The sequence below is a fragment of the Balaenoptera borealis genome (genome assembly GCF_965194805.1).
Source record: "Balaenoptera borealis genome assembly, chromosome: 13".
NCBI lineage: Eukaryota > Metazoa > Chordata > Mammalia > Artiodactyla > Balaenopteridae > Balaenoptera > Balaenoptera borealis.
In genome coordinates this window covers 37,733,809-37,757,632 of record NC_138870.1, presented here as the reverse complement: position 1 = coordinate 37,757,632, position 23,824 = coordinate 37,733,809, and the positions used below count along the sequence as shown (strand labels likewise).

The 23,824-nt window shown below is 37.8% G+C and overlaps 1 protein-coding gene across 2 annotated transcripts in view; it reads left to right on the top strand.

Annotated features, from left to right (window-relative positions):
• The window catches only part of NELL2 (neural EGFL like 2), a 363,845-nt gene that overhangs the window by 206,273 nt on the left and 133,748 nt on the right, over positions 1-23,824 (top strand). For both annotated transcript variants that reach the window (XM_082349392.1, XM_082349391.1), the window contains exon 14: positions 125-250. In XM_082349392.1, coding sequence (XP_082205518.1) covers positions 125-250 — 126 coding nt within the window. The remainder of the gene's footprint in view (positions 1-124; positions 251-23,824) is intronic.

Sequence of the window (23,824 nt, the reverse complement as noted above, 5' to 3'; positions counted from 1 at the left end):
TTGAATACATTTTAAAAATGCTTTTCAATTAGTAACTTTTGCCCTCTCCCCACCAAAGAAAATTATAGAGAAACTCTAGAATACTGGCCACTGTTGACCTCTTTGCCCTACTTTTTCTTCACAGACGTTGATGAGTGTGCTGAAGGGCGCCATTACTGCCGTGAGAACACGATGTGTGTCAACACCCCAGGTTCCTTCATGTGCATCTGCAAAACTGGATACATCCGAATTGACGACTATTCATGCACAGGTAAACAGTGACTATTTGTGACATAAAATCTTTCTATGCCTTAAATTTACTTTTAAAAGTTCCTTTTAACTCTAAGTGTTTGGAGAAGTGTGCCATATATACCCCCTTACAACAAAACAAGTTATAAGCAAAAGCATATCTTCTTGATTTGGTAGTTAATTCTGAATCTGTTCTAAGGAAAGGGCTAGCTCCTTGCTCTGGATAAGAAATTCCTATTAGAAATGTAAAGATAAACTGAGGAACAAAATCAATATTTTACTAATTTTATACTTAAATAGTATTTATACTCAAAACTTGTGTGAATTCTATGGCAAATCTGAGAAACACCCTTAAATAATATTTCCTTTACATGACAGTTGACTTTTGAATAGAGGAATAATGACATAAATAATGTAATGTTTTCAGAAATAGATCCGTGGAGTGCTAGGAAATGGGAAAATCTTCTTCATGCCTCTGGGGAGTACAGTGGAGTATCTACATCAAAGAAGTTTTGCTTATGTTTGTGCTATGAAATATCACTCTCATCAGTACCATCCAGAGTCCTCCTCAGGGATATCTCGAGTGTTAGTAATGTCTGTAGTTGGTCCTAGGATAAAACAACCTATTCACTTCATATTCTGTAGAATATGAAAGAAAATGGTGCTAACAGAGTAGCTTGCAGCCTATGGGGATTGAAGAAATGTGGGTGTGAAATACAACATTCTTTTGACTTTTTTTTAAATAGAAGAAACATATACATATGATATTTTAGAAAAACATGTAAAATCATAAAAATGGAGAGCACTTAAAGTGTTATCTTGTCATTTTTACTGTTATGTCCCCATCATAAGTTGAAAATATCATAAGTTGAAAATGCATTTAATGCACCTAGCCTACTAAACATCATAGCTTAGCCTAGCCTACCTTAAACGTGCTCAGGACACTCACATTAGCCTACAGTTGGAAAAAATCAATTAACACAAAGCCTATTTTATAATAACGTGTTGAATACCTCATGTAATTTATTGAATACTGTAGCGAAAGTGAAAAACAGAATGGTTCTAAGTGTATCGGTTGTTTACACTTGGTTCGCTGCCACTGCCCAGCATCGCAAGAAAGTATCATACTGCATATCACTAGCCTGGAAAAAGATAAAAATTCAGAATTCGAAGTACATTTACTACAGAATGTTTATCACTTTCGTACCATCATGAAGCTGAAAAGTCATAAGTCAAACCATTCTAAGTGGGGACTGTCTAGACTTGATATCCTGTTTATTAGTTAGAACAAAGGGACCGTCCTTCCTCTAAATTCAAGTGTAGCATTCATATAAAAACAGAATGATGAAAATAAAATGTAATGAGAATTGCCTTCTCAGTCTATGGAGAATAACCAAAGATATTCTGAAGGTAGAAAATATATTTAACATAGAGTTGCCAATGGATTTACAGATTCTTGCTTTTTTGTCAGTTCATCCTAAACATTTCCACATTATGGGAACAATTCTGCACTTTTTCTTTAGAAAAAATGTAATCACACTGAGTGGCAAAGTATCCTGACAGAGCACTATGGAGATATTTTTCAACATAAAAAAGGAATATAAAAGAACACGTCTTAATGAATACATGAAGAATAAAATAAACAGTTTGCTGTAATATTGGTAATATCAATAAATCTGCATTCCAATGTAATGGTTAACAGAACAAAACAAAAAAACTAAGATAAAACTACTTGAGTGATATTTCGAGATGTACTCATTAAAAATAAGAGTGCTAGCAATTTTCAAGGAGTCTGCTAATTCTTTGGCATTAGAGACTTAAAAAGCTTTGTATATTTTTGTACTTCCTAGTGATTCTTTTTGTTTTTCTTACAATCTTAAAAAGTGTTAGAGACAAGTAAGGAAGAGTACACAACACAAGATTTGACCTAGTGTTGAATGAGGAGTGTTTCTTGGGGGAGGGTATTTTCAAGAGGTTCATTTCCATCCTGAGCCTGTCTGTTGGCTGTAAATCCAAGGACTAGTTCAGCTGTCATTCCTTACAGAGCATCTTCTGCTTTGGCTTTACCTCTCCCAGTGTATTTTCTTTCCAAATAAAATCCCACAAATTGCTGGGGGGTTTTTTTTTTGGACTACTTACGGAGAATTTCCCCTTAAGATTTCAAAGTATCTAATGATAAAAATGAAGTGTCCCTTTGTAGGAATACCAAGGAAGGCCAAAATCATCTTAGGAAAAGCTGTTCAGGCCATGATTTTTTGCCTAAGGAGCCAGAGCCAGGAATTTCATGATCTGGCAGATGATGGAATGTGTTTCCTTAATGATGCACCAGCATTTCCAACTAGCACCACTATTTCTATGCTTCCATTTAAAGAAGAGAGACTTTCTTGCCCTGAAATTTTCTACCTACTCTGAGTAGGTCTGCAAATTTGAGAATTTCCATCCGTACATAAAAGTTGGATTTTCTTGGGAATATGAGTGGATTTTACTTTGTCCTCCAGAGTCAGGTGATCTTTGACACAACATTTTATGCTAAACCCTGCTGGGCCAGCACATATTTAAGGTTCCTGTAAAGGCAATGAATGTTTAAATTTTCCCTTTTTGAATCTTTTCCTCTACCCTTTAGCATTAGCATCTGCACAGAAGGCTTGAAGAAGGCTTGGCTCCTCTATGATGTGGGTTTGCCTTATGGCTGAAGGCATCTAGGCTGTACCTTTTCAAGAGCTCTCATAAGACCAGAGTAGGACTTTATATCTCTGATAAAGATTGGGATTTATTTTCTCTGAATTTTAGAAACGGACATTTACATACTTGCAGGAGTAGGCCTTCCAGAATAAATGTCAAAACACCACTGCAGAGCCATTCTCTGATATTTGTGACTGAGCTCTTGAAGTTCTGAATGTGCTTTGCTTCTGTATCCCTGCCCCTCTTTGCTATTGAAGAGCACCCTGCCATAGCGTCACAAGTGACATTGTCAACACTGTACCCAGCAGACTCTCAAACATGCTTACCCCATCTGAAAATTAATCATAGACATTCTAATTTAAGGAAGAATCCAAGGCAATACATGTTACTTTATAGTCAAGAACTTTGATCAATAAAAGAAGCCTTTTTTTTGCTTTTATAACCCTGTAGTCTGGCATAGAAATTATGTATGCTATAGGGTAATCACCTTCCACAGCTGGTAGAATTGCACAGTTTTTTTTTTTTTTTTCTTTCACTTTCAGATAATTTGAGTTATATTTTTCCCATGATGAGAAAATTTTGAAATGGAAGAATTCTTACAGATAATCTAATCCAATTTCCTAACTTCTACAAATGAGGAAATTGAGGCTCAGAGAGATTAATTGCCTTACCTATGGTCATACAGTTAGTGAGAAGCAAAAGGGGGACAGAGGATAAGACTTTTTATTCTTAGCTCTTACATTAGTCACCGTTGGTTTAATTTGCAACCACACAAAAATAAGTAAGGGGAAAAGATTCATACTTTATCTAGAACTGCATTATTCAATTTATAATATTCAGTAGTTAAACTGCGTTTCTATAGTTTCACTTCATTAGCTTCAACTCCAAGAGGAATTTTTCCCCTACAGATCATATAGTAATAATTCTAAATCAGAAGTCAGTAGAAAAAATAGAAATTGCCATTTTCTGGGCCTCTGACTCTATTATGCAGCTTCACTGATGACTCAGTTGCACCATTTGCATAGTTTATACTCTTGATAAAGTGTTGATGCAGCACTTTATATTCTTCTGAACTCATTAATATAATTTTCCTTCCAGTGATGGTGTTTTTTTCTAGTTAATACTTCATCATCTCTGTCCTTCTCACATCCTGTCCTATTCTAGAGGAAAGCATGGTTATACCTACAAGAAAAGAGAAAGGAAGGAAGGGAGGGAGGCAGAGAGGGAGGGAAGGAGGAAGGAAAGAAGGAAAGAAAGGATAGAAAAGGCCAGAGGGAAGGGAAGGAAAAGGGTTTGGTTTATATGAGCCAAGATGTTAGAAGCCCATTCTTCCATCTCTCTGATTTCAATAATAACTTAATTTTCATGCATAACAGTGTCTTTATTATTTATCTAGACTAATGCCTTTCTTGGTTCACTCACATAAGCACTGATTAAATTGGGCAAATCTTTCTGAGTCCTACTAGACAGCTCATATTGAAACTAGTCTTGTGTAATGGACAAAGAATAAGATAGCTCTGGAAATGAAGATGGGATCAAGAATTTTGGAATTATCAAAGGATAAAAATATTCTGAAGGAAAAGGCATTCATTTCAGATCTTTCCGATATATCTCTCTGCTTTGAGTATTACAACTAAAAAACAGAATTCTCATTCTTTTTTTGTGTTAATGAGCTTGTAATCTTCCCCTCTTGTTTAGTTTTTTAGAGTGGGAACAGGAGAATGGGAAGGGTGGACCAGTCTACCACCAAGGAATGGAAAAGGCCTTGCCCAACTTAGGGAGAAAATTCATCCTTTAGGGTACTGGTTGTCCAACAGGGGCGATTTTGCCTTCCTACCTGCCAGAGGTTATTTGACAATGTCTGGACACACTGTCGGTTATCACAGCTGTGGGGAAAGGGGGTTGCTACTGGCATTTGATAGGTAGAAGCCAGAGACATGCTAAACATCCTATAATATTGTTAGACTAGCTGTCCTCTTGAGGAAATGTCTTATTTTTCTGGAACCCTTTCAACTGGGAATTTTCTCTGGTTACTTTCCAACTGAGTCATTAATCTTTATCCTGCACAGGGCATCCAGTATAAGACAGCCTCCCCATAATAAAGAATTATATGACACAAAATGTCAGTGGTGCCAAGGTTGAGAAGTTAGGGTCACCCACTCGAAACTGTAGGATGTACACTTTCTTTTTAATTTCCCTTTTCCTCTCCAGGTTTCTTTTAGGCCTTGTATAGTGATGTCTTCTCTCAGTTCTTGAGGTATACCCAGTGTCCTTCTATTGGCCTTTGGCCACAAAAGGTACCCCTTCTCAGTAAGGCCCACTTTCCCCCAAGTTCTTTCCTCTCCTTTCTCTTACCAAAAACCTGTTCTTAAGACTCGCAGACATAGAGAACAGACTTGTGGTTGCCAATGGGAAAGAGAGGTGGGGGAGGGATGGATTGGGAGTTTGGGGTTAGCAGATGTGAACTATTATATATAGAACGGATAAACAACACGGTCCTACTGTATAGCACAGGGAACTATATTCAATATCCTGAAATAAACCAGGATGGAAAAGAATGTATAGATAGATAGATAGATAACTGAATAACTTTGCTGTACAGCAGAAATTAACACAACATTGTAAGTCAACTATACTTCAATAAAATAAATTAAAAAAAAAAAAAGAACCTGTTCTTAGCTTAACAGGTGGAAAAATCGCAGACCTCACAGAGGTGGCAGAGGGGATTTCTTAGGGCCTCTCAAATTACGCTATCCTGATGTCTTCCCAGTATGCTTTCCATTGACCCTGACTGCTTCCGTTTTTCCAGAGCTTCTAATGCAGGCTTTGGCCCATGTCACATATCACAGAAGGTCCACAAAGTATCTGAGCACAAGAAATCCTTCTGGATACTTGATTTTTGTTGTTAAACAAAGAGCCTCCTCTGGTGTTCCCCAAGGAGTTTTACTTCTTAAAGTACTTAACTTTTTACAGCATCGAATACTCCTAGCACTTACATTTTATGTTCTCGTTGTAGTTACTTCTTTTTCTCTAACAAGGTCAATACTGACTTTTTAAAAAAAATCATCATTACCATCCTATTTGTCGAGCTTTTTTACTGTTGGCTTTCTAGCGTTTTCAAGAGTTTTGGATGCTATTGACATGCACAGAAGGTTGCAGAGGATTTACTACTGTGCAACCAGAGCAAAGATTTTAAGTCCGTTGTAAACCAGGCGTGGCCTTTTCTCAAATAGCTGTCTCCTTTTTGTGTGTTTCTTTGAAGTTCCCTATTAATTAATGCTAGAAAAGGTAATTTGCTTAAAGTTCTTAAAGAGATGATATTTTGGAAAGGCAGCATAACAGTATTCTTTTTCATTCTGCAGTCTTCCAAAAAGAATTGAAATTGAAGCTGGTAATTTATTGTATGGATGTACAATAACTTTATTATCAACTGTTTAAAAATAGCTCTCGGTGGGTTTATCAAAATCACAAGTATGGAAGAAGGTAGATAATTCATTGTGTGTGTACCATGATAATTACCGGTATATAAATAGTGAAGGAAGTAAGAATATTGTGGACAACGGCAGAGAGGGTAGGGGGCCAGGAGAGGCACAGATCAGAGAGAACAATGATAAAGAAGAGGAAGTGAAAATATGCATATCAGCACTCACAAAACTCCTAAATAAACAAAGTCATTTTAGTTATAAAAAGCCTTGGCTCTTTATCTGTAGTAAAATGCCTAGCACAGAAGAAATATTTAATAAACATTAGCTACAATTATTGTTGTTGTTTCTATTGTGATTAGAGAAGTGATCCTCTTGAGGAAATGTCTTCTTTCCCTAGGATTTTTTCAACTGGGCACTTCTCTCTGGTTACTTTTCAATGGAGTTAGTTTTATTATTATTATAAGTAGATAGCCTTGCTGGAGCAATGGATTCAACGTGTTTTTATTTAGTCAACTGACTTATTATGTACCTGTGAATAGGGGCTTAAAAAAGAAAGAGAAACCTTGGTGTAACTGAATAGCACTCTCTCTGGAAGTTGGAAAAAATCCTTCCATAGGAGGATTTGTTGTACTTCCTGGGATCAGGGAGGTTCCTCCTATTCTTGAGAATGAGTGTTAGATGGGGAGGCTTGGAGCTAGATATCTGCATCCAGGCCCTACTGTGGACACTAATCTACCCAGAGTAGAGTCTATGGCCTCTAAAGAATTAGTGAGTCTGGTCAGTTCTCAAGCAGGGCAGATTTTATGAGCCTGGCTGCTTCTATGTGGATTTCTTTTCTAAAGAATCACAATCAGCAATCAGACAATCCTACCATCTGGCCACTAGTTGCCATGACAGTTGGGAAAGACTTTTGCATTTTTATGAGCAATCACTCCAAATTTTCTTTTTCTGGAATCAGCATTACAAAATATGATACAATTGTGGCATATTTCATAAAATATGAAAAGTCAGATTTGGGGTTTTAAATACGGCCTCTAATGCTAAAAGCTGTGTCATTCATCTCCTGTAGTTTGCTATATATTATTATGCTGTGTAGTTATTATTGAGTAACTTGAACATCTAAACGTCATCACAAAAGCAAATTAAAATACCAAGCCTTAGGACTCAAAGAATTAATAATGGAAAGCAGTTTTTAAGCAAACATAATCAAGAAAACCTCTCTAGAAGAATGTGTACTGTGGTTACCAGGAAGGGTTAATGTTTAGAAAACTTCAGACCATGTTTGGAAAACTTGCAGAGAACAGAAGTGAGACCCGTCTGCACAGTGAGTGTGGAGGCCAAGGCAATGTGCTTATCTCTTTTCTGAAACACATATATGCACGCATACAATTAGCAGTCAGCTCAAAATGGAACAGGCTCAAAGGCTCAGGGAGCCGAATTGCCTTTTTCAAGATGAAAAGCTTGGAAAAGAGCCTGTGCTATCTGAATCTGTCAGTGAGTGGGGGTCACACACCAGCACCCATGTAGCAGTTTCCAGGCTTGTCAAAGCCTTTATGCAGCATCTCAGCGCAGCCCTCGTATCCATGTCTGACCTCCAGCCCGGCCGTGGTTTGATCCAAGCACCCGGTGGCGTGTGTCCACACAAGCTTGCCTCTGTGCAAGCTCACGTGAGCACTGAGTTGATGGGAGCCGCCTCATTAGGCAGCCTCACTTGCTTTGACTTGGTTGGTAAACTCGAATTCACCTTTGTCCCAAATGGATTCTTGTTTGAGTTTTATTATGAGATTTTTATGTGAAGAGCACAGAGCTGAAAACTCACATAGGGGAATAAAAAGTTTATACATGCCAGGAGTGTAATAATAGTGGTGTCTTAGCAACAGACACCTGTGGAGGACAGGATTATTGAAGTGGAGGTTTAATAGATGCCTTTGACTTTCTTCCTTTATTGTTGGCTTTGACATGTTAGCTGGAATGGAAGTTTGGCTTTCCTTGTGCCTCTTCACTGTGTGCTCCATGCAACAGAGTTCATCGTCTGGCTCTACTGCTGATCTAATCTTGCAGTGGATGTGTATCCACCTGGTGACATCGCCCTGTCTTGGTGTTCCCCTTTTCTCCCCAGCCCAAGGTGCCTTTGCAGTGTCACATTCAGGTCATGGGTTTGGGCTCAGAGGGTGAGTTTCCTCTCTCAAATCCAGAGCCTTCTCTCTCCTGTGTGCCTCTGCTGGGGAATGGCAGAGCCTCACTCATTGTTTGGGTAGTGCCTTCACTAGTCTATCTGTTGCCACATATTTCAGTGATTGGTACTTTCTTCAGATAACTTCTGATACCACATAAGAGGTTGCTTAAACTAATTTCTTTTATCAGAGGGACTAACATTGTATTAGTTATCTACTACTGCATAACAAATAACCCCCAAATTTAACAGCTTAAAACAGCATGCATTTATTGTCTCACAGCCTGTGGGTCAGGTGTCTGGGCATAGAATAACTGGGTCCTCTCCTTCAGGGTCTCTCAGAAGCCTACAATCAAGGTGTCCACCAGGGCTGGGGAAGGGTTTTTCTCTAACCTTACCTTTGTAGTTGTTGGTGGATTCAGTTCCTTACTGGCTGTTGACTGTTGATTGCCCTTAGCTCCTTGCCATGTGGTCCTTTCCAACATGGCAGCTCGCTTCATCAAAGCCAGTCAGAGAGAGAGCCTGCTGGCAGGACGGAACCAACATCTTTTGTAACCTAACCACAGAAATGACATCCTATTGCCTTTGCTGTAGTATATTGGTTAGAAGAAAATCACTTAGGTCCAGCCCATACTAAAGAGGGGGATTACCCAAAGGCATGTCTATCATGAGGTGGAGATCACTGGGAACCATCTTAAAGGCTGCCTACTACAGACATTAAATATTATCAATAGTTAACTAACCTGCTTCAGCTAAGGACTGATAAAGAGCACCAGGTTAAGAGTAATGAAAAAGTAGTAAAAATTCATTGTGTAAGAACTGTGTGTGAGTGATTGTGAAAAATTCATGATAAGTTTCACTTTTCATTTCTTTCACTTTTCTTGACACCAGAGCTTTGATCTGGGCGCATAGTAGGGTTATTGTCTGATTTAATACATGGAGATGGTATAAATAGATCATTACTGTACACTGTGGTACATTCTGTAACAAAGGAATGTGCAGAGAGCTGTGGCCACCCCAGAAGAGGCAGTGAGTAATCTGGTTTAAGCCCAATTTTGGGCAGGCATCACTAAGTGACATTTAAATTGAGGTTTTTAAGGATGAACAGACATTTCAGGAGAGGAAGAAATGAGAGAAGGCATTTCAGGAAGAAGGAAGAGTAGGTACAAAAGTATGGGTTGTATAATAGCAAGTTTAGTGTGAATGGAATTGTTAGAGATAAAGCCAGAAAACCCTGTGGAAATTCTAAGATAAGAATTTATGGTTTTATGATTTTATGATAAATTTATGATAAACCTAAGATTTTATGGTTTCTAAAACATTTCACTCAGTCTGTGCACCTTCTAATTGAGATGTGCATGTTGAAGTGTCCATGTTTTGCTTTGTTTTTGTTTTATGTGACTTTTCTTTTTTGCTGAAAAGTTGATTATTAAACTGATGATACTTCTAACAATCAATGCAGAGCTAGAATCAAGGTGATAGGATATTTCATTTCAAAGAAGACAGAATGCTTTGTCGGTGTTCTTGGAACCCCATGAAAGAATAATTTCAGTGTGTCCTAATGAGAACCGAATTTAGAATTTTTCTAGAACAAAATCATAACCATTAAGTCACTACCTGAGACATTTTTATACAATAGATTTGCACATACATATCCATTAAATGTTAGTAAATGCAACAACAGCAAACAACAACCAAAAAGATAGGAAATGGCTAAGAGTTCCATAGAGCTTCTCTCTTTAGCTGGTCCAAATCAAATCTTAATCTCCCCCCTGGGCCCCTCTTCTCCATGAATATTTTGTGGCGTTTTAGTGTACGGATACTAGCTCATTCAGACTTCTTGGATTTGAATCTTTGTTCTGCTGTCTACTAGCTGTGATCTTGAGCAATTCATCTAACCTCTTAGCTTCAGTTTCTTCATCTTTAAAATGCAATAATATTACATACTTTATACGTTGTTTTTATTTTTATTTATTTATTTTTAACATCTTTATTGGAGTATAATTGCTTTACAATGTTGTGTTAGTTGCTGCTGTATAACAAAGTGAATCAGCTGTATGTATACATATATCCCCATATCTCCTCCGTCTTGTGAGACGAAGCATGCAAAGTCATCAGCATGACAGCTGAGACATAGTAAGCATTTAGAAGTGATAGTTATTATCGTTACCAGTTGTGGTAAACAGAATAATGTCCCTCCAAAGGTGTCCGCATCCTCATCCCCAGAACCTTTAAATATGTTTCCGTACATGGCAAGAGGGACTTTGCATATCTGATTAAGGTTAAAGACCTTGAAATGAGGAGATTATCCTGGATCATCTGGGTGGGCTCAATCTAATCACATGAGTTCATTAAAGAGAAGAACTTTTCCCGGCTGTTGTCAGAGGGAAATGTGACTATGGAAGAATGGTCAGAGAGTTGCAATATTATTGGCTTTGAACATGAAGGGGGTGCCCTGGACTGGAATAGCCTCTAGAGGAACAACCTGAAGAAGCTGGAAAAATCAACAAACAGAGCCTCCAGAAAAGAATGCAGCCCTCTGGACATCTTGATTTTAGCTTGGTCGGACTTCTGACCTATAGAACTATAAGATAATGAATTTATGTCATTTCAGGCCATTGAGTTGAGAGTAATTTGTTATGGTGATAATAGAAAACTAATATACTATTATTATTAGCTAACACTGTTTAATTGTCCAAAACTGTATTTAAAAAATGATTCTCAGTTCCCATCTCTTTTCTAATTGTTGAGGAGCAACAATTCAGTTCCAGTAATACTGGAGCAAGTCTGATGTTTGTGGGGAGAGTTAGAAAGATAGTCTATTAAATAGAGAGGGGATCCAGTTCATATTTATGTCCAAATTCCTCACTTTAATGATTGAGTTGCTTTTTTCATATTTGGTTTTTGGTGTAAAAGTTTAGGGTGCTCGTTATTTTAAAAACATTTTCCTAGTCTAATGAACACAAACACATGTATCGATACAAATACACAAAGTTATGCAGAAATAGACTATACATTTACCCAAACACAGTAAATCCAATGATGACATAATACATTTCCCATCTGCCTACTTTTAAAAAGGTTCTGAACTTCATAATATGAAGAAAGTCGGCAGACAGTAACTTTGAAAACACTCTTTTAAAAATGCATGTGTAGACTTAGTTGTTGGGGGAATGCTGCTACCATAGGTCTTCGGGATGGAATGCAGGGATGTCGAGAATGACCTTTTCATTCAGGAAGGCTCCATGCCAGCAAGACTATATCTGAGAGTGACCAAAATTGGCTCTCAGAGGCAATATATTTGGCTTTGGGGACATCTTAATGATTGAACATTTAAACAGTCAAAGATTTCATTATGAAAATGTGGAATTCCAGCCAGATTTCCAGATTGTTCCCCATTAATTCTCGGTCTGCATCACTGCACCTCAGCTGTCAAATGCAGCTGAATAGTAGCAACCCTCTTAGGGGAAGAGGGTCTCCCTAGTTCATCACAAGTCCTCATCTCCCAGCCCCTGAGACTCAGCGGTTCCAGTAAGAAAACTGATGTTTGACTTTCAGAATTCCTATAGCCAGTCTGCCTCGTCCATTTACCTTATCTCTCTGACTCATGAATTAGAGTATTTTCAGTTGCAACCTATGATTTATAGTATTAAAGTGATCATAAATATGGTCATCTTAAGCCATGGAGATTTTAATATAGAAATAATGTCAAAGGTTTGGCTTTTTTATGAGTCATGTTCCTACCAAATCTGTAAGTCACCTTGAAATAAACCTCAGGAGAACCATCAGACACTTCAGTAAATTTTGAATTCATCTGTATTGGTTTTCCTTGTGAAATTAAATAACCTTAAATAGTAATATCACAAGCAGAATATATATGCCATTCTAGTGTAGTGTTGGCCAATTTTTAAAACTCCTAAAAATTGAGTTCATTGCAAAGTTTATACAGAACAAATTGTTTAGAACTAAAAAACACTAAAAATTTATTGATATACTAGAAAAGGTCCATGGAAGTGAAACTGTTCTGAATAATAAATGTTGTTTTCTAATGGCCAGTCTATTCTTTGATAGAGGTAATATTTTACAAAAGGGGGTAGCAGTCAATGGCTTCTAAGGAGATGAATGTAATTATCTAGGGGAATATAACACCTAGATTCAGTTTGCAGGATTTCACTGTGAGTTAATCAGCGAAAGAGGCTGTTACCATTTGCAAGTCCTCTGCTAGAGGAGCTGGGCCAGGGACTGTTGGCTTTAGCTTGGTTGATATTAATTATACTTTTGATTTTGTTTGGCTTCTCTTTATACACATAACGATTAGTGATATTATCCCTCCTTTAGCAGTAAAGCTCTCCACATTTCTATGTAGAATCTGACGAGTCTGGTGATAAACAACTAAGAGAGCAGAGGGGCAGAGAGCCCTGTGTGGTTACCTACCAACTGTCCTTGTGACCACAGGCGGCTGTCAGCCTTTCTGCATCTCAGTTTCCTGTCAGCAAACAGGGAAAATATGATTTGTTTGTATGTAGTCAGTGCTCTTAGGCGCAAGTAATAGGAAAAACTCTGGCTATCTTAAGCTTAAAGGGATTTCCCGGAAAAGTGTAAGTGGCTCAGAGAAAACATATAAAGCTTGAGAAGCCGTCTGGAAAATGTTCAGAGACCAGGGCACCTCTGGAGGCTTCGAAGCTCTAACAGTTTTCTCAGGAGGGGGCAATTATAAGATGTTGTCACCCCTGCTGCTGGGGACACACAGCACTGAACATGAAAGCTAACTATCCCATTGCTTTCCAGCCACCCACTCTACATTCAGACTTCCTGGGCAGAAGCATGTAGTTGTTTTAGTTTATGTCACACGGCCGTGTATTTGCCAAGTGACAGGAGGTTGGCTGGGATAAATGTCTTGCCTTCTTTTGGCTTCCATGGTGGGAGAGGTGCTCTGCCTCCTACCTAGACTCACACAGAAGAAGATGTTTTCAAAACAGACAAGCAGTTGAGGTGCTGGATAGGCAAAGAGTGGGGCAGGGGTGGAGAGGACAGGAGAGACAGAGAGAGAAGTCTATATTGTCCTTACTTCTCCTCAGCTGATGTGGGTTCTCTGATAAGACTATAAGTAAAAGAAGGCTGAAAACCTTTCAAAGCATTATAAAAACATAACATGGTATGGTTATTGTTATTATTCCCACTGTCACTATCTCAGTTCAAACCTTCATTGCTTTTCACCTGGACGTTTTAGATGTACTACTGGCTATCTCACTGTCTGCAATATTTTGCCTCTCCACTATTACCTCAACTTTGTCACCAGCTTTGTCTTCCTATCCTGTGCAGTCATTTCCTTCTCTAGAAACTTCAGTGACTTCTCATTGTTCAGAGGGTAACACTGACACAGCTTAGCAAAGCACTCTGTCTTCCCAGCTTCATGTCCAACTATATCCTTCTACAAGCCACAGGCTTCTTCTGCTTTGCAAAACGACTATAGAAATTGACAAGGTACCACACTGTAACGCAAAACTTGATAAGGTACTACACTATAATACAAATTGTGGTGTAATTGGCTCCAGTCCCGTTCTGCACCTGGATGAACCAAAGGTCTTAGCTTTTTAGGGTATTGGGAGGAAGAAAGGAAGTAGGAAGTTACTGATTTATGATCATCTGAGACTTCAGCAGTTCAATTCAAAGCATATTTAACTTTGTAAGGATTCGGCAGAGAGCATGCTCCAGAGCCTTCCAGCAGGAGAAGGCTTCAATGCTCCCAACATGTGTCAATCTCAGAGTCTAGCCCTATAACAACCCCTGTCTGCTTCTGCACACCTCTCCCACACAACAGGGTTGCATCCAAACATAGTGACCTGCACAGCGGTCTCCCCTGCTCCCTTCTAGTCTCAGCCAAGAAAACTGACCGGCTAAATTGCCGAGAACCAGGAGTAGCAGCCCCTGTCTGCTCCCCTTCCAGCCACGCAATGTATCACACAGCAACTGGGCAACCAAATAAAAGTAGTATTTCCATCAACCTCATTGCTACCTTTGTCTTACTCAATTAGATTTTTAGACCCCGCTTATCCCATTGTGGCAGGTTTTATTGTACCATTCTCGAAGAATGTCTTTGCTGATGTAGTTTTTACTGGCCAAAATAGCTTTCTTTCCCTTTTTCTTACTGAAATGCTACTCACCTTCTGTGAGTCAGTGAACATGGTCTCACCTGAATGAAGTTTCTTTGAGTCTTCTCATTAGAAAGTGTGAGTTAATTTAGCAGCTAATGGCATGAAGTTCAAGTGGATTTAGTATTCACCTTCTTAGTCACAGCATGATATTTTAATAGATTTCTTCATCTGCATTTCTGTAGCTCTTAATTATATCTGTTTACTTCTGTAATTAGTTGTTTACATATCTGTCTTCCCCCATTGAATTATACATGTTATTTGAAGACAGGCTTTTATGTCTTTTTCATCTCCACACCCACAGAGTAAAACTTGGTGAATTTAATAAATATTTCTTGAATCAATTAATTAAAGTTGGTATCCTATCTCCATTAGAACGAGAGCAAGCAAGTGATTGGCTAAAGCATTCACACAATCAGTGCACTTTGGTGTTTTCAGAAGTAGTTTTATCAACAGAATTCAAAAATAGGTCTTAGAGCTGGATAGCATTTCTATGGAATGTATAGCTATCATCTTGTGAACGCTTTCCACATTTTAATTAACTTAATCTCATGCAGGAGATATCCCTGTTCATAGATGAGAAGAGAGGTTGAGTAACTTGCTCAAGTTCTCATTTATTGTAAGTGGAGGAATCCTATTCAAATAAGGAGAGGAAAGCACATTTGGCTAGTCTCTTTTTCTTTTTTTCTTAAAGTTTGGGTTTTATTTTATTTTTTAATTTTTTTTAACTTTAAAAAAAAATTAATTAATTAATTTATTTATTTTTGGCTGTGTTGGGTCTTCGTTTCTGTGCGAGGGCTTTCTCTAGTTGTGGCAAGTGGGGGCCACTCTTCATCGCGGTGCGCGGGCCTCTCACTATCGCGGCCTCTCTTGTTGCGGAGCACAGGCTCCAGATGCGCAGGCTCAGTAGTTGTGGCTCACGGGCCTAGTTGCTCCGAGGCATGTGGGATCTTCCCAGACCAGGGCTCGAACCTGTGTCCCCTGCATTAGCAGGCAGATTCTCAACCACTGCTCCACCAGGGAAGCCTTCTTCTTTCATTTTAAGGAAAGCAAAACTGTCCCCAGAGCATAACTATGTGAGCCAAACATGCATTCGTGAATTTTGGCTCTGAGTCTCACCATTCTCAAGTTCATGGCCATTAGGTTTTGTATCAGAGCTAGTCCCAGGTAGCATTGTATAAGGTACCTACTACCCACTCCTTGGCATCTTCCTCAATGCCTTTGGTTTCTAGTAGGCTCAAATTCCTTCTAGAGGATTAGAATGAATGTGCACTGTCACAGTTCATTATGTCCTCTCCAGCAGAACTCATAAAGCCAGGCATTCATTAAACAACTAATTATTGAGCACTTAGACATAAGACATTGTGCTAATAATAACAAGCGCTAACATTTATTTGTGCTTACTATATGCTGGATACAGTGCTAAACCCTTTATATGCATTTTTTCATTTAATCTTATTAACCATCTTTTAGATCAGCACTATTGTCAGCCCCATTTTACATATGAAGGAACTGAAGCCAAAGAAGTTTATGTACCATCCCAAATTTGTAAGCTTTTAAGTGATAGGGCCACTAAGGGAGGCAAAAATTGTGCCCCAGTAGTATTTTGATTTAGCAATCAAAATGGCTGCGTGAATCAAGAGTGATTTTAAGTTCCATTCATTCAAGTTTTTCTCTGACTTCTTTTCTTAATTGAATTCTTCACTTCATATTCAGCAGACAGTATAGGACTATACACAAGCATCACTCTGGAGCCAGATCACCTGGGTTTGTGTTCTCTCTACGCAGCTTATCTGTATGACCTTTAGCAAGTACTTAACTGTCAGTGCCTCTGTTTCCTCTTCTATAAAATGGGAATGAAAATAATAATACTTACCTTACACTTGATGTGAGGATTAGAAACTATATATATATATATATATATATATATATATATATATATTGCAGTATATATATATATATTGCAGTGCTTGGCATAAGTATTTTTTTTAATATTTATTAACTGCAATTTGGAAGACATGTGCTTGTTGCTTTGGATGATAAAAATATAAATAATACCTATACCTATCCCTTGGGGACTTTATAATCTATGAGATAAGATAGAAATATATTCATTTAGCCAGTTAACTAAAATTAATAAAAGACTAATTAATTGCTAAACAGAGTTACAGGCAATGTACTATGGCCATTTGCTAGTACAAAATTATAAGAATGGACACAAAATGAGGGAAAAAAGAAATGAGGGGAAAAACATTGGCTAGAAATTAGGAAATGAGGGGTGTATGAAAGGACTTATCACTTATTAGCTGGAAAACTCAACAGTTACTATACCTCCCTGAGACTCTTTCTCTCTTGGTAAAATGGAGAAATTATACCCACCTTATAAATGTATTATAAGGATGACTGTAATATCATATATTAACACATATATGTGGAATCTCAAAAATTGGTATAGACGATCTTATTTACAAAGCAGAAATAGAGACACAGAAGTAGAGAACAAACATATGGATACCAAAGGGTGGGGGAGATGAATTGGGAGATTGGGATTGACATATATACACTACTGATACTATGTATAAAATAGATAACTAATGGGAACCTACTGTATAGCACAGGGAACTCTACTCAGTGATCTGTGGTGACCTAAATGAGAAGGAAATCCAAAAAAGAGAGGATATATGTATACGTATAGCTGATTCACTTTGCTGTACAGTATAAACTAATACAATATTGTAAAGCAACTATACTCCAATAAAAATTAAAAAAAAAAAGATGACTGTAAAATAACATAATGGTTAACCAGACAATATGGAATTTTATTCTATTATTTAACTATAAAAGAGACTATTGTACTCAAGGAGAAATTTGGAATTCAGAATAAGAAAACATTTCTTTCCCAATCTAACCCATTTTTGCTTCAGCCAACACCCATTTGCTAAAGCCGTGGACAACTAAGCTGCCCTGATTCCTCACTCCCCCTCCACATCCAATTCCTTTACATGTTCTTTGTTTTAGTTTTCAAAATAAGAGCTCAAATCCACACCCTTGTCTCCATCTCCCTCCCATTATACAAGTCTAAGTCACCCTATTGTCACCACCATATTGGTTTTTCATGTTTGCTCTTACTATCTCCAATCTGTTTTGCATACAGCAGTCAGAGCAATAATTTAAAAGCAAAAATTGAACTATGTTATGCCATTGCTTATTGCCATTCAGTGACTCCCTTTACAAACCTATGATACAGCTTCTCCTGACCTCTTCTCCCTTGTCTTATTCCACTCTGCCTTGCTTCTCATGTTTGGTCTCATTGGCTTCTTCTTATTTCCTGGAAGAAATCCCAAACCTATCTCTTCTTCAAAGATTTCCTATATTCTGTCCCTTTTATTTGGAACACTTTTCCTCCTTTTCCTTTTGCAGAGTTACTTTCCCTGTCCTTTAGGTTTTAACTTAAATATTACCTTCCTTGTCCCCTTTATCTAATTAGCCTCTTCCCTGTCCCCTGTGGTTCTCAATCATGCCACCTATGTTTCCTTCAAAATTTAATACACACAAACCCTCCCATGTGCTTGTCTTACTTATTGCCTATTGTTCTCCAGCTCCTGTAAGCTCCACAAAGGCAGGGAAAATGTCTACTACTTCTGCTTTGTTCATCACTGGATACCCAGAACAGTTCCTGGGAGGTACTTGATGAATGACTATTAGTAGACATTTGGGTCCATTAATTGATTCAACAAATATTTGTTGATTAGCTACCATGAGCATCAAAGCACATCACGTCAGAGTTTTACAGAATAAAAAACTAATATATTAGGGAATGTGAAATGTTGTATATGTATATACTTTGTCTGGTATAGCGTATCTGCGGAGTTTATTAGTGCTTTTGAAAGATTGACAAATACGTCACCAGGAAGCTGAGACTGAATTAAGTTAAGACTTTTCTCCTTTGTCATATCCAGTTGCCATACTTGTCTGATTCTATTTGAGGCAAAGTTTGGGGTATACCTTCTAAAATACTAGTAGGTGGTTGCCATGACTTTTTCATTTCTAAGTTACATTGCATAGAATTTATCTCAGATTATTATGCAAAATTAAACTCAGTTACATGCCACACAATGAGCTCATCTCTCTCAGCCCTACTAGCCCCTCACTCATGTTTATTGCTAAACAAAGCCTATTTTGTCTGTATTTTTTCTTTTACTGCAACATAATGACCTGAATATGTTATCCCAAGATTATCCCAGCAGAGGAATAGAATGACGTTGTTAATCTGCTTGCACTGGTTTCTGTGTTCACAGTCTATCAATAGCTGAATCTTTTTGTTAACAGTAGTAAATGTAAATTTGAGGCACTTTCAACCCAAATGTTCTTCTATTATTATTCCTTTCTAGTTTGTCTTATCCTATCAAACATTTCCCTGATTAGATTAGATTAGATTTTCCTTGGTGGTTTCATTGATACTGTTCCAAGTAGAAACTCTTACCCATGTTTCTAGTCTTTTTTTAAAGTCTTGTATTTTTTAAAGTATGGTATTTTCTTTTTAATTTTGTAAAATCTCATATGCACATAACAGAACCAGTCCACCAAAATGAATTAGGATAATATTTATCAATAGAAACCCTATCGAAATTCAAGAGAAAACAAACACACATGTTTTTAAAAGCTCAACATTGGTGAATTTAAATATACCACATTTACATGAAACCCTAAATTTTACTGCTTTCATATTGCTACATGTTTTCTTTTATATATGTTTTATTTTCTTTCTGATACAGAAGTATTAGATGTGCCCAGTAAAATAAATACAGAAAAGCCCCCAAAAGGAGGAAGGAAATAAAGATCCCCCACTATCCCATCTCCTAGGGAGACTGCTGTTAATATTTTAGAAATAGTCCTTTATCTATGCATGCAATGCATGTATACCTTTTAAAATTAGATTGGAATCATACTATAATATTGTTTTTTAATCTTTTAAAATGATCAATTTGGTATGAATATTTTCTCATATCAATAATATTTCACGGCATTATTTATAATGGTTGTTTAACATTCTACAAAATAGATAAACTCTAATTTATTTAGTCAGTCATATATGTTTGAAATTTTAAAAAGTTTCATTGTTACCGATAATATGTGGTGTGGGAATTTTTGAAAGCCTCTTTAATAATTTCTTTAGGATACATTTCTATAAAGGGAATCATTAAGCCTAAGTTTTGTGCATTTTTTTTTTTAATTTTATTTATTTATTTATTTATGGCTGTGTTGGGTCTTCGTTTCTGTGCGAGGGCTTTCCTAGTTGCGGCAAGTGGGGGCCACTCTTCATCGCGGTGCGTGGGCCTCTCACTATCGCGGCCTCTCTTGTTGCGGAGCACAGGCTCCAGACGCGCAGGCTCAGTAATTGTGGCTCACGGGCCCAGCTGCACCGCGGCATGTGGGATCTTCCCAGACCAGGGCTCGAACCCGTGTCCCCTGCATTGGCAGGCAGATTCTCAACCACTGCGCCACCAGGGAAGCCCCAGTTTTGTGCATTTTAATACTTCAGATGTATATTATCAAATTGTCCTTCGAAAGTCTGCACCAATTGTATTCCCACTCAGCAGTATACAAGAAGGTTCCCTGAACTCTCTTTTGCACTGGTACTTTGTCCCTTTTATCTATCAATTTTAAGATTTAAATACATATATATCTTGGCGTTTTTGATGTCTTTTATTACCAATGAATATGAACATTGTTTTATCATGTGTGTATTTTTTTTTTTCCTTTTGTGAGTTGTGTGTTCGTATCCTTTGACCCTTTTATCTATTTTGGTTGTTGATGTTTTTCTTATTGATTTCTAAAAATTATATGGGTTTTCAAAATCTTCTTCAGGTTGGATAGCACAATTATCAGGTTAAGAATCATTTAGAAATTCTTGCCTAGAAGATAATCTAGTTACCAGCTTCTTCTACCAGCCCATACCCATCCCAGGAGACTCAAAAACTGAGTAGCAGGAAAGTGCAATAGTGACCTCATTGATCAATATTTTCTAGCTTCAAAAAAATCCTGTGAATATTGCAAGGAAGGAAATACCATCCCCATTTCACAGAGGAGAAAATTGTACTTCTGAAAATTGAGAAATTGATACAAGGCGTCACAATTTTTAAATACCAGGGCCCTGACTAGGATTTTAGGTGCCAAATCTGCTACATCACCTTTCTTGTGTTTATGATTTCCTCTTTTTCCTTTCCTCTTTATTATAATTTATTTTTCCTCACTATTTTTTTTAACAACACATCAGCACTAAAAGGGGCATTTTCCTCAATGTGGTTTTAGGTTGCCTCTCAAGTCCTCAGGGGAGACTGGCTTTATGTCACGCGCTGGGCATTACTAGATGCCTTGCAAAACATGAATCATTTCATTATCGTTCATCTTGTCCAAATCTCTTTTTATCATGAACTAAATTTGATTGAATTTTGCAGTTAATTTTATTACTTATTTCTGGAAAGAAAATATTTTAATAAATAGGCTGAAGGAAAAGAGATATGATTTAGCTGACAAGGAATTAAGACCCACTTTGCATTGTTTCTGCTTCATGCTTTGGCTGTGTATTTTGTGCTTACTTATTTTCCCCACTAATTTATCTTTCATAAAGATGATAGTACTAGTCAACCATTTTTCTGATACGTGCTTTGTTTTGTTTTTTTTTTTAAGTGGTGATGGCTTTGTATGCAGCTAGCCATATGCTCCTTAGTTACATCTGGTTCCAAAAGAAAGTAGCTGTGAGAATTCTGGATAGGATCTGATATTTGTGGAACATTTTTTTCCTCATTATAAAGTAAACATAATTCTCTCCAACAGTACTCCTCTTAACTGGTTTAATTCTAAAGTTTTAACATCCTCAGTTCCATGTTATCACCCCAAACTCTTTTGGATTCTAAATACATATGATGACTGAAAGAAGTATTTGGAAACTAAAGCATCCCAAACAGAAAAGCATCCACCTTATTGGTTATGCTTTATTGCAGAGTTTCTGCTTTATAATATGCTGCACTAAATTTGCCCACCTTGTTCCTCAGATATTTCTATATGAATAGCATGTTAACTATATTATAACAAACATAATATGGAAGTTCATTCAGTCTAATAATGCTCGTTGCTAGGCAACCATGTTCCCAAAATAGCAGCTGAAGCAGTGCAATGTCAGCTAAGCTATCTGAACAATGTAGAACATAGAAACTGATCACACATGTACTGATTTTTACAAATTTTGAGTTTGTTAATATGGTTTTTAATCAAAGCTAGAGAAAAATTAAGTGCTTAATTTAAAGCTTTTGGAAATTCAAGGAGGCAGATTTATTGTTTGTAGAGACAGATCAGGATTCAAATCCCAGCTCTATTATTTAAATAATCCCAGAAACAGTGGGCAAAATATTTACCCCTTCAGCTTCAGTTTTATCGTCATTATTACAGTAGTGATAATAACATGTACCCTGTGGGGTTGTTGTAAAGATTCAGTGAAAAATGTTTCACATAGTTCCTGGTGCACAGGAAGTGTTCAATAAGTTAATAGTATGATGATCATGATGATGATGGTAATTCAAAAGATCACGCTAACCATTTTTTAACCCTTTCGTATTTTTGAAGCAATCAACAAATACTTCTTGAGCATGAGCCTTGAGTAATAAGCTACACAAATAAGTGCTTGCCACCAAAAGAATTTACAGTTTCATTTGGGAGATATATATATGCCAGAGAAAAGATAATGACTGCCCAGTATATGCAAAGGCCCTGAGCTAGGAGAAAAAGTTAATGTGTTCGAGGGGCTAAAAAGTGGCCTAGGGTTTGGAGCATAGTGAGCAAAGGGGAAAGGTGGCATGAGGTGAGAATGAAGGGGTGGGATGGAGTCAAATCATTCACTGAATTTTAGTCTAGGTATCATAGTAAACCTTTGAAGTGTTTTTAGCAAAGGAGAGATGTGATTTGATTTATATTTTAAAGACACTGTTTGGAGAACAGTTTGGTTGGAGGTAAGAGTGAACTTGGAAGGACCAGTTAGGAGGCTCGTCTAGGTTAAAGATGACAGTGCGGGGCTTCCCTGGTGGTGCAGTGGTTCAGAATCTGCCTGCCAATGCAGGGGATACAGGTTCGAGCCCTGGTCCGGGAAGATCCCACATGCCGAGGAGCAACTAAGCCCGTGCGCCACAGCTACTGAGCCTGCCCTCTAGAGCCTATGAGCCACAACTACTGAGCCCGTGTGCCACAACTACTGAAGCCCGCACACCTAGAGCCCGTGCTCCACAACAAGAGAAGCCACTGCAATGAGAAGCCTGTGCACTGCAACGAAGAGTAGCCCCCGCTTGCCACAACTAGAGAAAGCCCATGCACAGCAATGAAGACCCAACACAGCCAAAAAAAAAAAAAAGATGGCAGTGACCCAGGCTAGGGTGATGGCCCTGGAAATGGAGAAAAGCTAGCGGATTCAAAACATTTTGAGAGAGAATCATCAGGACTTGTGATCTATGGGTTGTACAGAATGAGGTCAAGAGAGGAGTCAAGCATGATTCATCTTTCTAGATTGAGCAGCTGGGTACATAGTGATAGTGAAGAATGAGTAAAATGTCAAGATGAGCAAGGAAGAGGAAGTAGCTTTTTAAGTAAAGGAATTGGCAATGAAGGAACTCAAGGTCTTGTTAGGAAATAGCAGGTGGCCCAGTTCAGCTCAGGATGATTCACGTGTGTGTCCGGGATGGGATGGGGTGGGGTGGACAAGCTAAAGTTGGAAAGGGGTTAGTTGGCACAGGTTCACAGATGTCAAGCAAATATATGTGGATGTGTGTCGTTTATCCATTTGTGTCTTTATTTACAATCAGGTCTACTCTCTGTAGACTTTCTTTTCTGCTTTCCTCTATAGGCAGGCCTGATCCTCATGGAGGGTGATGAGGACAGGGAGAAAAACACAAAGAACTGCTGGCTGTCCACTAGGGTAACCGCTGGCCACATGTGGCTGTTCAGCCCTGGAAATGTGGCTCAACTGAATTAACGTGATCAAGTGTAAAATATACACTAGATTTTGAAGACTTAATATGAAGAGAAAGGATTTTAAATATCTCACAAGTTTTATATTGATATGTTGAAATAATATTTTGAAATGATTGGGTTGAATAAGATATATTATTAACATTTTC